The 16,987-nt window shown below is 43.4% G+C and overlaps 1 protein-coding gene across 1 annotated transcript in view; it reads left to right on the top strand.

The window, feature by feature from the left end:
• Positions 1-11,291: 11,291 nt before the first annotated feature.
• gabrg2 (gamma-aminobutyric acid type A receptor subunit gamma2) overlaps positions 11,292-16,987 on the top strand; it is a 32,096-nt gene continuing 26,400 nt past the window's right edge. The window contains exons 1-2 of the mRNA XM_067257762.1: positions 11,292-11,646; positions 15,981-16,123. Coding sequence (XP_067113863.1) covers positions 11,531-11,646; positions 15,981-16,123 — 259 coding nt within the window. The 5' untranslated portion in view covers positions 11,292-11,530. The remainder of the gene's footprint in view (positions 11,647-15,980; positions 16,124-16,987) is intronic.

A 16,987-nucleotide genomic window follows, 5' to 3' on the forward strand; every position in this document is an offset into this window, starting at 1 on the left:
TAATCTGCCGTCTTGGGTGGCTTTTTGCAAGGCTTGAATGGATGTACTTCTAGGGCTCATTGAGGTGTCCAATCGGAAGACATTGATCAGACCTTCACTTTCTGATTGGCACCTTGCCCTTCCTGTTTGCTGATGGACAATAGCCATACCATGGGCATCCAGGTCTTCGCGGCCTTGACGCAGTCCACCAAGTTACAAGGCTTTTCACTTATCCTGCTTGTGAAGTCCTGAAGCTTGAGAATCTGTCAACACTTAGGGTGACCCTCCTGAATGCGTCTTGATCTAGCCGCTCTGCCCCCAGGCTCAGAAGGGTCCTTCGGTAGGGTCGGGAGACCAGTTCCTCAGGGTAGACGCCACGCCACCCCTCGCTGGTCGTCCCGATTCGGCTCATCGACTCGTTCCGAGTTTCGCCATCTTTTGAGTAGAAAAGGGAGAGTATTGCTTTTCTGCCTTCGGGGCCTCAGATGGAGAGGTGCGTAGAAACTGTTCCATTATCCTCGATCTTCTTTGTTTCCACTATGTGTAGCTGCTGCCAGTTGAAGCATGAATTTGATTGTTGTGGACAGGCTCACCTACAGTAGGACAGGCCATGGAGGATGTGTGGTGCAGTAGGGGTCTGAGTAGTGATACAAGACCTCAGGTCACAGTATCATTAGTGTCTGCAATGTTAAGAATTTCACCGATTTACATAGCGGACGTAAACAGGATACCGCAGGCAAAAGAGCTTAGCCCGCAGGCTGTTTTACATAACCAGCAACTCAAATACTCCATGGGAGACACATAGTGAAATGCTTCTCTAAATGGACTTCCCACAACATTCCTGAACTTTCCATGGAATCAAAATTGGCTAATGAGGGTAAAATGTGCCGACAGCGGGACTCCTCAGTGGACAGAAGAGGGGTGGAAAAAGCCGAGAGGCCGGAATGATGTCATCAGCAAATTGTCTGTCCTTGCTGCTTCTCATTACGGCACACTACAGGCCTGTCTTTGCATCTTTCTCTCTGTCGCCCTCTTTTTTGCTGGCTCGCTTTTTACTTGGCCACAGATTTGCTCTCTGAAGATCCCCCTTAAGTTTGTCCAGTCAGTGAACCATTGATCTCTGGCGGTTATGGCGTTAGTCATTGACTTTTGCTTCCTTGGAGAGAAGGGCTGTGCTACGGGAGGGGTGGGGGGGGGGGGGGGGGGTAGAAGGGGTAAAGAGCCAAGAAAGGCTTAGTGAGAAGCACTTGATGTCCTTGGTAAAACATGGATGAGTCCCATGGGACTGATCTTTGACCTCGGTTCAACCTTCTGTGGTTGAAAATGTATATAGATTACATGTGTCTCCACAACAACATGCATGTGAGTGTAGGAGGGAGAACGAGAGTAGGTTGTCATGTTTTCCCTGTAGTGTGTGTGTGTGTGTGTGTGTTGCTAATCATCGTCAGTTGTTTTGTTGTCCCTCCTTGTGTGTGGGATCGTGCTGGCAGAGATGTCGCCATTTTCATAAGCCTTTGCCTTTGTGCCTTTATAAATGGGTAAGGTGAGAATGGCGACGAGTGATTTGGCTGTCGGGAGTACAGGAGCGCACTGAGAGGGATAGACTGGTGGTGGGGGACCTTCACTTTGGTGCTGCTTCCATCTCCTTTGTGTCTCCAGCAGATCTTCCAGGCGTCTGTCCCCGGGAGACCATATGACACATCACAGCGGAGGAGGAACACGGACGCGCTTCTGTGATTAGAGACGGGAAAATTCAGTTATCCAGGCTCACCAGCTCCTCCCCTTGTCTGCTCTCTCTCCTTCTCAATCCCCGTTTTATATCTCCTCTGGCTTTCTTATCTTTTTCGCTCACTCTCTCTCTAGTTTCTCTTGTCTCTCGTTCTACATTTATCTCTCTCTTTTTTTCTCTCTCTCTCTCTCTCTCTCTCTCTCTCTCTCTCTCTCTCTCTCTCTCTCTCTCTCTCTCTCTCTCTCTCTCTCTCTCTCTCTCTCTCTCTCTCTCTCTCTCGCTCTCTCTCTGATATATAAATTTCATTGAATTAATTAAACACCCTGCTGTCATCGTACATAAAGCAACTTTAATGAGCAACACCTACACCTTTTTTGCTGGCTGGCTTATATAACAGACTTATGTAACATAATTAAAAGTTGCTATTTTCGAACCTTGCAATAAATATATTTACTTTTCTGTTGCCAACTGTGAGTCTCAATTCAGACGTCTTAAGCCTCTTTTATTGCTTGACTATCAGCATGGTGAGGATAATTTTTAGTTGACATCACAGAAACACCCCCTTCTTTAAATTGGGAGTGAGGCCTTATCAAGGGAAGAAACATGTTTTCTTCCGTTTACAAAACCCTTAATTTTGTTCAATAGTTTTTGGAGTGTTGTGTAGGTATGGAGTGGCACTATTTACAGTCCGACAGACAGCACTGTGTAACATAATTACAAATTGCAGATGTGTGCCTTAATTGGGTGCATACCTGACTGTCTTAGTCCCTGGGGAAGTTTACCCTCAGGGGAGAAACCCTGAGAGCGGCCCCTGCTTCAGACAGGGTTCAACAGTGGACACAGAGACCAACACCTGGGCAGTGGTCCAACCCAGAGTCTGGCATGGTTAACTTGGCTTCACCTTGGCCAGTGCACGGTACCAGCACAGCTGAGGGCTGTGTATCTATCGCTCTGCTGTAAATCACCATGCTAAGCTACAAGCACTGCGATCTAACCTTACCCTCACCTGGCTTATTCCCTCTCACAAGGTTTTTAACACATAAACAATATATCACTCCCACTAGGGGCTTTTCCAGGTTTGATTCACGTTCAGCCTTCTTGGACTCTCTGGATCGTCAAATGCAGGATTGTGAAAATGCTCCCTTCTGCTTACCCACATATCTCAATGCCCCCAGAATGATGGCATGTTATTTAACTAAGCTTCTCTGTTATAAGCTTGCTCTATTATGAGAAAAAGCTGCTTGTTAAGGCAAAATCTGTAATGTGATCATCAGAGCATAGCATTCACCCTCTGTTTAACCCTGAGTTATGTATTACAACAACAAGGACACATCTGCATTTTCAGCTGGAACAACATGTTTTTTATATTATATTAGTATTATATTATGCTGACATACAGTAATGGTTATACATTGTAGTTCAATTGTTTTAAATGACTGTAACATCCGATCTAAAATTTGCTTTGCATCAGATCATATTGGGTTGAGTCATGTGGTGGGCTTTTCAATTAGCAATCATCATCGCAGATTCCGACTTCCTAGAGTACCAGCCAATACAAGGAGAGCAAAAGCATAACCTGGTGATCAATTGGTGGCAGACTTGTGTCACGATTTGTTTTGTTTTTCTCTTCAGGTAAAGTATCACACAGGAAAAGCATATATTTTTCAAGTCAAGTGTGATGAGGTGCAGCCCATTTGACGGCAGATGAACATGGAACGATCGCCTGGTGAGAAACAGAGAGCGCAGACATCAGTCTGTGGCAGCATGAGGTCAGCTGATTAGCTTATCTGCATGCAGATTAAATCACTCCTGCTGTTGTTCTGAACTTCCTCCGGTCCTCTCGGCACATGCCTATCTCAAAAACATTAGTGGAAGCACTTGTAAACTGCTGTATATAACATCATAGAATATGAAAGGAATCGAAAAAACTATATATAGACATGGTGAAGCCAACAATGGACAAACTGGTAAAACAATAGATTTGGGGGAAACGAAAAAGTGATAGAAAAGGAAGTGTCTGAGAGAAAAGGGACAGAGAGAGAGAGAAGAGAGAGGAGAGAGAGAGAGAGAGAGAGAGAGGAGAGAGAGAGAGAGAGAGAGAGAGAGAGAGAGAGAGAGAGAGAGAGAGAGAGAGAGAGAGAGAGAGAGAGAGAGAGAGAGAGAGAGAGAGAGAGAGAGAGAGAGAGAGAGAGAGAGAGAGAGAGAGAGAGAGAGAGAGAGAGAGGAGGAAGCCGACTTTAGAGAGAAGGAGGGACAAGTTGAACAGAAAGGAGAACCTCAGCATCCTTTCCATAATTCATCAGCTCATCTCACTGCAGAGCCCAACAGGGGGAGATGTTGCGATGTTTGGCTGTGTTGCACACGTACCACACATAAGGTACACATACCAGCTAATACTGTCACACCAGCCAGGGCAGCAGAGGATGGTAAAAGACTGCAAAGCATGTGAACTCCCAAGGTGGCGGACGAACAAAGCCTCTGTTTCTGCCTCTGCCTTAGTCTCTGCCTCTGCCTGCACCCCCCCCCCCCCCCCCCCCCCCCCACCCACCCCCCACCCCCACCCTTCACTGTATCGGATTGGACACAGATAGAGCTGTTCCGCCCCTTGAAATGCCTCCTTCTCTGGGACTGCCTGACATTTAGGTGCTTCTAGCCTGGATTGAGGTTTGTTCTTCGGTTCTGGCCATGGGTGTCTGAGATTTCCTTTGAAACTGGATATTCATATTTCAAAAAAACACAACAAAACCATTAAGTTCGAAGGAGATATTTAATAAATAAATACTGCATTCAGTAATGAAAAACAAATGTTTTTTTTTTTTTTCGAATCATGAAAAACTAATCATGTCTGGGAGAGGGGTTATTGTGAGGTGATATGAAGTCTTATTTTCTGTTAAATTATTAACACGCGACCGGTTGCCATGCACCAAGGGAGTCAACTATTACTCATTGGCACTGCAGTGTTAAACCTCTCAGCATAGAATGATCATGCTGTACATCAACAATGTGGTTGACCAGTGATATATTTTAGGGAGTCAGGTGGCTGAGCGGTGAGGGAATCGGGCTAGTAATCCGAAGGTTGCCAGTTCAATTCCCGGTCATGCCAACTGATGTTGTGTCCCTGGGCAAGGCACTTCACCCTACTTGCCTCAGGGGAATGTCCCTGTACTTACTGTAAGTCACTCTGGATAAGAGCGTCTGCTAAATGACTAAATGTAAATGAATATACTAAATAATGTAATACTTAATTTGGCTAAAATGCATTACCTCTATTTTGGTGCCATGTTAGTTATTTGTTAACATGGACTCCTTTGGGATTTTTTCCATGCTGCAATGACTGGTAGGAATTGAGGAAAAGCTAAATTGTGTGAGTGAAAGATAACGATTTACACAATAATGGTTTGGGACCCTGCCTTTAACACCGGCACAGTATAGCGTTTAAGGTCAAAGACTTCAGCCAAAGGGAAAGGGACTATTCTATTCCGTTTTCTACTTCTGTATTATGTTCCTTTGTGTACATTGGGATACAGTTGGAGTGTGTTCTCAGGCTGTGGGTCTGTTGGGGCTAAGGCTACGGCAGGTTGACCTGTGATTGACAGCAGATCAGATAGGAGGCTGACAGGGAAGGCGAGGGGCATTGCTATCTCCTGGCTTCTTCACCGCCAACTCTGACTCTCCGCCTGGCCCTGTCCGGCCTACTGAGAGGTGCACACTCACCCCTCACGCGCCCCAGTGGGTGGGGAGAGGTGGGGTAATCCAATATGGCTTTGAACGCTGTCCAGAAAAGACATTAGAAAGTTCTTACCTAAATCTATTACGCTTTATCGAGACTGTTAGCTTTCCGCCCCAATTGAATAAAAGGAGCGGGTAATTGTTCTCACGTAAGATAAACAGCCATCCTACCTGTCTGAGATGGAAAATGGTTGAGAGGATGACTTAAGCTAAGGCGTGGATCCATTATGGGGGGGGGGGGGGGGGGGGGGGTTATCTAATGTGGAGGGGAAGCTACATCTTCCACAACCAGCCACACTTTTCAGCCAGACAGAGACATAGTAAATTGGACCTGATGCATATTTGATCAACTCTGACAGACAAATCACAATCTAATATACACTGCAACCTGCCTGCTTTATTTCTCATTCGACACAAGTGTGAAAAATGACTGTACAGTTCAGACATATTACTCAAGCTACGGTGAAATTGACCTCTACATGCTAGCGAAGGAGCGATGTGTAATCGAAAAGATCCCTTAATGAACAATTTTCCTTTGTGATAGGTCTCTCAGGCGTGATATTATACTGCATGTGGTTTATGGAACTGTTACAGACCAACCGAGTCATAAAACACTAGAGCAACATCATCTGCAATTTACTTGTTAAAAGGCTTGTTCTCACACTGAATGGTATAAGGAACTTGGGTCTATGAAGTCTGAATCTGTAGGCCTGCCTCACGCTGAGCTCACGACTGAATTAGACTCACAACACCAGAGTGGATTTGCCAAAACAGACAGTCAGTCGTGTCTTGCACAACATAACACGGTTTGTCATCAACCTTTTGATGTGAGGCCATTCAGTAGACATTGTGACCGTTTTTTTTGCTGGCTGTCTTGCCATTAGGGCTGAATACGGCATAATAACCGCCTTCACTTTGACTCTGGTCTCCCTGCCGGTGACAGGACTGTTGGTGGAGGTGTCGACTCGGAGCCTTTACCTACGTGTGGCTGTCTTCGCCCCAGCACTGCAGCCCCGCCACAGCGTTGGCCCAGCTGGCAGGCTGTGTGGAGCCCAGGGGATGCCGCCCCTCGACAAGCCTCCTCCGGCTGCATCTCTCACGGGGTCTTTGATGGTCGCTGAGTGTGGGAGCGAAGCCTAACCTTTCCCCCAGCTCCTGTGCACATGGTGGGAAAGAGCCAGAGCATATTTACCAAGCATGACACATACACACGTTAGCACCTACCCCAGTGGAACTGTGCTGGTTAACACTTGATATTGTTCATTCTCACTCTTTTCAAAAAGGGCCCAAGTGTGATATTCTTATGTTCCAGCTGATGGTTGAGACATGGAAAGGCTTGCTATTGAACTGTATTTAACGGTTGTAATTCATGGGGCCGCCGTTGCTATTGCCTACGGACGATTTATAGAATGCACAGTTTGTACAATTACCAATAATAGTCATATCGATAAGTTTACATGCCGTAATCATTTATTCATTGTCATTCAGGCGTTCCAAATCAATATTACATTACTCACATTGCAGCATGTTATGAACAAAGCCCTAACCTTCACATTAGACATAACAGAACTTTCACTCTTGCACTCCTACCGCAATTTACCGTATCATGTAAATACTTTTGAAAATGATGTTTATAATAAAATGTATTCATTTAAGTACATTGGGTATCATGTGCTTTATGGAGTCAGGGAGCTGAGCGGTTAGGGGATCGGGCTGGTAATCAGAAGGTTGCTGGTTCGATTCCCAGCCGTGCAAATTATGTTGTGTCCTTGTGCAAGGCACTTCACCCTACTTGCCTTGGGGGATTGTCCCTATACTTACTGTAAGTCACTCTGGATAAGAGTGTCTGCTAAATGTAAATGTCTAAATGTATTCACCATTCACAACTTTCTTTGGGCTACGGAGAAGTCCTGGCCAGCTGTTCTGATGTCCATTTGAATAACACACTCCCTACTGAGGGCATATGAGGCCTTGGAAGAATATCTAAGCTGAAAGGAGAAATTCCCCGTGATCTACCTTTGGGAAGGGAGATTATACCTGCTTAACATCAAGCAGTCAAACACTGTATGAGAGCAGCAATGAAATCAGCCTGCTGACGTTTCCTATAATCACAAGTGAGAGGTTAGGAGCAGAAGAACACCATTGCTCACTCACAAAGCATAGGAGAAAGTTGCAAGCCTGGCAGAAACAGACAGGCTGAAGCAATAACATTGGCACAGTCAGAAGTGGACATGCACTGAGAGGGTGTACATTGACTTTTATTGTATCAAGGTATACTGGCTCACAACAGTATTGTCCAGTGGCTTGATGACAAGTTCTATTTCCACACTGGTGTGCAGTTTTCTTATTGCTTTGAGGTAAACCATGGCTGACAGATTGGACATGGTCCAGTGACTCTTGGACCACAGACCCATGTACAGGAAGAAGAACTGGGGAGGCTTACTGGTTTATGTGGACATTTCATTATCGAGGCCTTCACTGGTGACACTGGGCTTCCTCCACCCCTCGGTACCTGCGAGGAGAACATATGGGTTATGTCACCCCACCCCTTATCTGTCCCTCTTCAAACTGAGGAACTAAAGACATTTATCTGTGTTTCAGGTGACAACCGTCATTTCCGGATTATACATGTAATGTCATTCACTTGTCAAAGGACAAGTGAATGACAAGGGGCAATAAATCCCAAACTGGAATGGGAGGTGTGCAGTACTTGGCAGGTAGAGTGAGTCTCGTATCAGCTGCCGTGGAGGAGTCTGTGGAGAGGCAGAGCAGCAGGTGCATGCGTGAGGAGAGCACAGGTGCACACCCTCCAAGGGAAGAGTTTACAGCCACCTCCTGATGAAAACCTCTCTGACAGCATGCGACACACGTTCCAACCCCCCTTGTTCTTGTTGTTGCTTTATTTGATTGAGTGGCTTGTGGGACATTTGTTCTCATTACATTAATTTGAATACTTTATTCATTTTAATACTATATTAGTTTCTAATTTTCTGAAAATAGCGTATCTTTTATGGCACTGGTAATGACAACATGCATGTTGTGTCGGATTTGTACAGGTGACCTACACCTCTGTAGAATATTTACTGTACAATATTTAAGCTGGAATCTTGTGGGACTTCACACACAGAATCCAAATATAAATCATAAATAGAATTCTTAAATAAGAACTCCAAATTGTGAGCACTCAGTCAGCATAATGTTAACCTATTAGCATATCGAGAACTGATCTATACGTTAATGATGACTGAAATGGGTTACCCTATAATAAGCTGTTTGGTTGCATGGCCAATGAAAATGCTTTTGGAAGCAAGTCTGTTCTATGGAGTTTGACTGAAAAATGATGTCCCTGTCATAACTGCTGACTCTCTGTTTCTCTCAAAGCTCTTTGTTCCTCATGTCAATCTACCAGGGAAAAATTAGTGGTTAATGTAAGGTTGAGATAATGGCCAAAATCCCATCTTTAATCTCCAAAGAAACTGATAAATCCATTAAATGGATTTGCAATCTGTCTTTAACTTAAGAGGCAGGCCTTCAAAGGAATGGATCTTACACAATTCAAGTAGAACACTACCGTACATAGTTTGATTGAAATTGTATTATCTTAGTACCGGATTTATGTCACTGTACTACACTCCAGTGTTGATTTAACCATTTGTTGCAATGGAAACAGATTTGTCTTCGGCAGTGTGGTTGTATCTAAGGGGAAACTCCCTGCCTTAGAGCAGCTAGCATAGCACAAGCACATACAATAACAAGGCAGGGAATATAGAATAAAATACCCCCCGGAAGACAGGAATAATTAAAAACTTAAATTGATCTGCAGTATGTCATAGTTATACACCTCATTTGTTTGCAATACTTTTTACACTTCCACTATTTTCATAAATACATTTAATTGAATTATTACATTGTTGACGTTGACAAAAAGAAAATCTGCATACCCTAACCTTGCCATCATAGTTGGAAAGGTAAAAAAATGTTTGATATTATATATTTTGTGTGATTTGGAAGTGACTACTCTTACTGACCTTATGAAACAATCTGAGTCATACCTACTGGCATAATCAGTATAATACAATTATTTGCCTGCATGTACAAATACACTTAAAAAGATATACTGTGTGTGCGCATGAAAAATGAATTAAAGTGTAATCTGATTTGACTACAAGCATTGCCTGAGACTATTTTTGAATTTAGTGATGAAATTGCAATGATTTTCCAGGTCAGTGATCAAGTAAAAGTTTTGTTTCTACATATACACACAGTGTGATGTTTTTGTTATGATTAACCTGAACATAGCCACTAGACATCCGTGTGGATGTCAGACCGCTGAAACATAATATAAAACTCTTTAACATCTCACATGTTGCGTACTTAGTGGAAATGACATTGTGGACAGCGCTCAAGGCAATACAGGGAAATTGTGTTAAAACCATTTATTGGGCCAAAATAATTTTGAAAAAAGACTGATTTAATCTAAGGGGCTTCCTGGAAATGATATTTTATGCCCCAATAGTTTCTGCATAATCTTTCATTTTCCTGGAGTGGTTGTATACCTTTCAGCATCACTAGTTCTGACATTGTTGACAAACAAAATCACTCAATCTTTCATGAATGCAGGGCTGACAGCTTTGGATAGGACATCCCATTGTATTTACTCAGAACAAATACTAATGGTTAAAGCTTGATACCCACATCTCTCTCAACCTTTGGTCTGAATTACCTTATTTATGAAATAGGTATTTGGTTCTTTGTAATTCTTGTATTATTGGGGAAAAACCTCACAACATTTAAGCTGCTTGTAGCTAAATTTGATACAGTTCCTTATAACTACACATAAATGTGGGAAAAATACCTCCCAGTTCAACGTATAGGCAGCAGGACATTAGAGAGTAAACCAAACCCCAAGGGATATCAAAGAATTCATCACATCCTTCAAAGCATTGTAGTAAATCAGTGAAGTTGGGGGCACGTGACACCCTGATGACATCACGAACATGCATATTCTTTTGTGTGTGTGTTTTTTTCTCGGGATTTGCGTTTTTATGTATGAATGTGTCCCAGTTAGGAATTACTGAGATGGTAAACCATGTTAAAGAAAAACACACTTGCCCGTAAATTACTTAAATGCGCAGCATTAATAACAAGTAGACTTGCGAGGATTTCAAGAACACTTGCGAGGATCTTAAGGAACAAATAGAAAACAGTAAGTGCGGTGCCAGAAGACAACAAACTTAACTAGGTTTTTTAAAGATAATTTTTCAGAAAGTGATAGTTTTCTTTATAACTGTCTGATGACTGAGATTAAATGTAACCTATGCGTGAACCAGCGTCCATTTTTGACATGAACACATTTTCGTCATACCGAAGCCTCCGACGCAGTTCCTGACGAGACCACCGTTACCACAGGCTAAAAATCTGGGGGAGCTGTCCTGTGTGCTGAACAGACGTGCTACATTGTGGGTGCTGTCCGTGGTGCTGACGAGTAGCCTACGCTCTGCCGCATCACTCATTTGAGTAAAGATGACATTTGCCGCCTATCATGTGCAATAGCCTACAAGCCTGTCAAATAATTAAAACCGGTTAGAGTGCAACTAAATCAGTAGCCTATAAACCCCATAGGACCTTGGCATACATCTTATCGATTACCTTCAATCAGGACATCACACATGACACTCACTTCAGAGTGATTTTATAAAAAAAAAAAACATAAACCTGAACTTTATATGTTTCCTTAGCTATGCTTCCGCTTGGTGAAACCACGCATGTGTTGCTCCGTGCTGCAGCAACGTGCATCAGTTCCTCTTTGACCCCAGAGTTAATCTGCATTCAGACTGGGCACCAATGTATTTGTCAATTGTTGGATTTTATATTATTCGGGGGCTTCAGTGCCCATTTAGTTTAATTGGATGATAAAATCTGAAAGTCGTTTTTGTCAGTAATAGCGATATTGTGTCATTTTCCTCAGTACCACCGCAGGTCTACATTTTCCAAAGCGAATGCTAACGGGACCCGCTATGCTATGTGCGTATCGTAGGGAGGATACAGAGTAAATAGAGAGACACGTCCGTCTGCAATAAAGAAGAAAAGAAGATGGTGATCACTGCTTCTCTAAATTTAGCATATATATGCTCGACAGTGATGGCGAAGCCTTCGTTCCCTGTTAAACTCTTTCTTTGGGTGTTTTTACTCGCCAATCTCCCTACAAGGTAAGTGGAAAATGTTCAAGATATATTTTATTCCTGTCACTACATTGTCAAAATCCAGCGTTTTGGCACACTTGCTACTTCAAAGAAAACAGGCAATATTCTAAATAATTTTCTACATATAGGTACAATGTTTAATAATAATAATTGTCCTGTTTGTACTCGCTAGTCTTTGAGTTAAAATAAATCTGCTTGTTGGGTTGGCGCGTAACAGAACCGAGTCTCGATTTGGCTACGTGTAATGGAATGCATTTCACACATCTATCAGTTGACAGGTTGAATATGTGATGCTGTCTTAATCTCCAAGTCTGTTTTGTTGATTATAACTCCACATATCTCTTTTCATTTATATTTTGTAAGAGTATCACAGAAAGCAGTGGATCCCTTGCAGCTAAAGATGACGTTCAGATGGCTAATGATTAGGTTATAGCATAGCTAATTACATGGCTGGAAAAGGAAATTATATGTAGTCTTGTTTCAATGAAATTTGTGTTTATGGTAGCTGATGCCCATACGGGTTTTGTAATTATGTTTACTATGTGCATGCGTTATTCGACAAGCGAAGGCTTTCCTTAGATACAAAGCCTCTTAGGCTACCTAACGGTTTGCGAGTGTTTGATGTTGGTGTAGGACTACATCATGTAGAATTTAAACGATAACGGTTTATCTTTATTAAGCCATCCTTAAACCCATTATAGTTGGTTTAAGATATTTTCATCCCGATAGCTAATGTGAAGCACAATGTTTCAAAATGGCAGACACCGAAATTTAGTCACACAGAAACAGTTCAATTGTCACAAAAAAAAACACACACAATAAGGTAACACATGGACACGTTCTCTAGAATACCCATGGTGAATCATTTACATCGTTTGAGCTAATCAAACCGATGCTTGATTTTCTAGCTACTCAAATCTGTGGAGAGAACATTTTCAATAATACGCTTGTCACGAAAAGGCAGCCATTGCACCAAGAAAATATGAATACTTGAGAAGGAAGCGGATGGTTTAAGGGCTCCCATCGTTTCCGTCTTGTGCTGCCTAAGGGTGAAAAATGGAGGCTGATAAATCAGACTTCATTCAATCAGCATCGTATAGAACACGGCCAAGGAGTGCTCTGGCCTACATTGAAATATCTGCATGGTACTTGCTGCTGCATTCACACAAGTGTCAGTCTTCTTAGCTGCGTACAGCTTGTTTGTTAAGAGTTGTACTGAGAATCATGCGCGGTGCTTCTGAAACCTCTCAGGTTTCAGAAGCACCTCAGCTTGTGTGTCTGGTCAATTTCCTGTTAGACTATGGCCATTTTTATGATACAAGCCAACATTAATTATTTACACAATGACAGCTGGGAATGTTTTCCTCCTGAGTAATTGTCATATTGTCATGTTTATGACCCAAAGGCATCAAAAACATTCCTAGTTCTGGGAGAGGACTACCACTGGGACAGAGCTATACGAATGGTCCTGATAAGGCATGTTACATGGACCCCCGAGTTAGTTTTACAATAATTCCGAAGTTGGACCTGAGGGATTGGCATACATCATGATATTACATTCCACGTCCACGGGGCATAAGATACTTGCTATCAGATATCTCAGTATAGCTATGCCTGTGTTAGCCTGTAGGTAACATGTTAATCCTGACAGATTCACCGGCTATAGAAGAGCCTCAAGAGTTTCCTATATTCAAACAGCAAGACAATTTTTTTTAAGGCCAGCTCACCATCATGTTTAGGTGATAGTCAGGTGGCTGAGCAATGAGGGAATCGGATTAGTAATCCGAAGGTTGTCAGTTCGATTCCCGGTCATGCCAACTGACGTTGTGTCCTTGGGCAAGGCACTTCACCCCACTTGCCTCGGGGGAATGTCCCTGTACTTACTGTAAGTCGCTCTGGATAAGAGCGTCTGCTAAATGACTAAAATGTAAAATGTAGGTGAACTGAGGATACATAAGATCAGACTCCCATTGCCTTGCCTAAAGACCTCAGATGAAGTAAACAGCTTTGTTGTTGTGAGTATTAGTTCACTTCCTCATCAGTTACAGGTATGTTTCCATATATATTATCCCACAATGTGCAAATTAGCTGTCGGTGCTTGTTATCCATTGGCAGAATGGTACATTATTTTTAGATCTGGTTCTATCAGGCCAGATCCTATTTAGCACCTTAAGCCTCAACACTTCCTAAATAGAGCTGTTTTTCAGCTGCTAACAAGAATGGACTAATTAAGAACACACACCAACACAGGTCAGGTGATCTATCACTAATCGTTCAGCCTGAGGCTTAGTGACGTGGAGAAGGAGGCAGCCATTTCACAAAACATCAGCGACCCTGCGCCATCTCTCTCTCGATATGAGGCAGAACAAACAGTGAGGCAATTTCCAGCGGAGTTTAGTCTCATTTCTATGGTAACAGGTGAAACGTATGAGGCCCGCCATGCGCACGAACACCCATGAACATTCGCTGGGTGTTGGGCTTGTCCAGATGAATGCCTTGTGAGATGTTTATATTTGTATTACCAGGGCCCTGCATATGTAGGAGTAGGAAAGGGGAGGTTGGAGGACTGGGTTTTCATTTGCCAGAACTGCACACACAGGGAAAGGATAGCTCATGGGAACGTGACATGATAACTGGAAGAACACAACCAATCACAATCTCCACCGTCATTATCCTCAGTGAAGAACCAGTCAGGGGGAATATATAAAACGGTATGGTCGCCCTTTTTAGCCGGATTGAGAAGACTAACAAAACACTGTGTATAAGGTTCACAGTGATGGTTTAAGCGACAGAGCCATCGATACATAATTACAAATGTACGGCGTGAGAGACAGATGTCGAAATGGGTCCGGTCCACTTGTGGTCTTGTGAGACCTTCCAGCTGGAGTATCTCCTCAATGGAGACGCGACGATGCTCCTGCTCTTCAGTGCTCTCCAGCATCAGACTCCAGCATGGACTCTCTCCACAGGCCCTACTCAGACTCAAATAGCAGCTGAAACCTCAGCTAGGACAGCTCCATATTTCTCTAAAGAGAATGGATCCACACAGAAAGAAAACCATGTGCAGTACTGGGATACGAAGCACCCTGAATGCAACACCCTTTATAGGTTCTGCAATCAGTAGACTACATCAGAGGGTCCATACACATTGTTTCAAGGCATCATAGAGATTCTAAAGAGATCCACCTGAATTGTATGATAAAGTTTTAATGTGGGGGTGGGTGGTAACGTGAAGCATTGCAGCCTAGAGCACTTACTGCACAGCCTGAGGAAAATGGATGGCCCAAACACAGTGTCCTGCACCATACCTAAGTGCATGGAAAACCCATTAGGAAGGCACTGGCTGTTGTCTTTTGTTTTTGCACCATAGACATATATCTCTCTCTTTACCCACTCAATATGTATACTCTCTCTCTCTCTCTCTCTCTCGCCCTCTCTCTCTCCCTCTCTCTGTCTTTCATTCTATCTCTGTTGAAAAGATGTTCCAATAGCTGGCTCCTCTCAAGGTTGCGCTTTTATACATGTTTCTGGTTCCATGGTTACTGAACTCTGCAGGCTTCCAAACTGTGAGCATGTGAGTTCAGACACAATCATTCAGTCATGCAGCATTCTATTTCCTCTGGCCTTTAACGGCATCGTTGACACGGAATATACTCTAATATTGTTTATATCCTCACATGGTTTGTTTTGTTGCCACCAGCCCTTTTCACATAAAGATCCCCATATACAGAAATGCCCCATTATTGAGGAGTCCTGCCTCCCAGTCCCATTGCAGGAAAATATATATAATTTTTACTTGAGTATTATTGACTTGTATTGCTTTGGAGTTGTGGTAAAGATATGTATCGCTGTAAGATGCTCCTAATGCGTTTAAACGTTTTCCTTAGGTACTGTCAGACAGATCATGGAGACCCAATTCTCCAAAACACATTACAGACCAGGTCTACCTCGAGCAGCTGTTATGATCTCCTCATTGGCATATCATAATGGTCAGGCCCAATGTTATTCTCCCAACCTGGGTCTAAGAGGGTAAATCCTCTTTGGTAGTTGTTGCTCCGGTGTTAGACAGTGATAATGTCCCAAATGTCATCTCTGTTCAGGGCTTCACATAGAAATAGGTCCCTCCCTGCTGGAGGTCTGCCCTTTATCCAGTTCCTCTCTTTCTCTTTGATTTCTAACAGCAGGCAACATACATTAAGAATGGAGCCAAATGTGTCACTTGGTTTCCCTAGAATGGCCTGGATGTCTTTACTCCATGTCTTCTATATTTGTGATCCGCAAAGTCAGGCTCAGATGGTTCAAATGTCCTCAGTTTGTTTTGATTTTTTTTTTTTTCTCAGCTCCTTCCAAACCGAAAACGATGACGACGAGGTGGCGAACAAAACGTGGGTGTTGACTCCTAAAGTGTACGAGAGTGACGTCACCCACATCCTAAACAGCCTACTGGACGGCTACGACAACAAACTGCGGCCAGACATAGGCGGTAGGTGTCATCCCAACTCTCACCCATTGGCCTTCTGCTGCTCACACACACCAAGCCGTCGATCTCGTCACGACATCGTCGCGATCTACATCGACATGCGAAACAGGCTCACCACCGAACACCGTCATTTCAAACAGGCTGTTCAGACTGGAATACTGAAATGAAGCTTGCCTCATAGATGTATAGGGCCAACATAAACTGCATCTTGCCATTGTTGTAGCCGGGCAGCAACAGTAGTACTGTGGGAACAGCAATGAAACCTTGACTAGACTGGTAATCCATCATGGGTCTATTTGCCCTGTCCGTCAGAGTGCTGCTGTGAGCCAACTATACAGCTAGCAGAGCAGCTTTTTCCCTCCACATTGACTGGCAGCTGGGCTGGGCACCCACGGTCATGATGACAGTAGGAGCCGGGAAAGCTGGTAGATCTACCACCAGCTGTAGATCTGCAGAGGAGAAGAGGATCAAGTTGCCTTATCGATATTGGTCTCAGATCAGATTGGACTTGGAATGGTTCAGGTGCAGTTCTTTGAGGGGTGGAACTCAGCGTGTCTCTCTTTACCTTAGCACTTAGCAGCTGCCTTCTTCTGACCACTGTTCTGTCTTCTGTTGCACTCTTGCCGTCTTCCCAGTGGTTGCCAAGTCACAAAGATACTGAAAGTCTACATTTAGCTGGGTGTAGCAGCTAACTAGTAGTCGTTGTAACTGGGACGTTTTCCTCCAAGTACTGAAAGTAGGTTCTAGCACAGATATTTCGACACATTTCATTTGAAGTCGGTTGTGCAGCTCATTCAACTTTAATGCAGCTGCAGTGTAGAGTAAGTGAGGGAGCACACACAAGGGAAAGACATTGCCTTTCTTTGA

Source organism: Osmerus mordax, chromosome 19 (genome assembly GCF_038355195.1).
Source record: "Osmerus mordax isolate fOsmMor3 chromosome 19, fOsmMor3.pri, whole genome shotgun sequence".
NCBI classification, from domain to species: Eukaryota; Metazoa; Chordata; class Actinopteri; order Osmeriformes; family Osmeridae; genus Osmerus; species Osmerus mordax.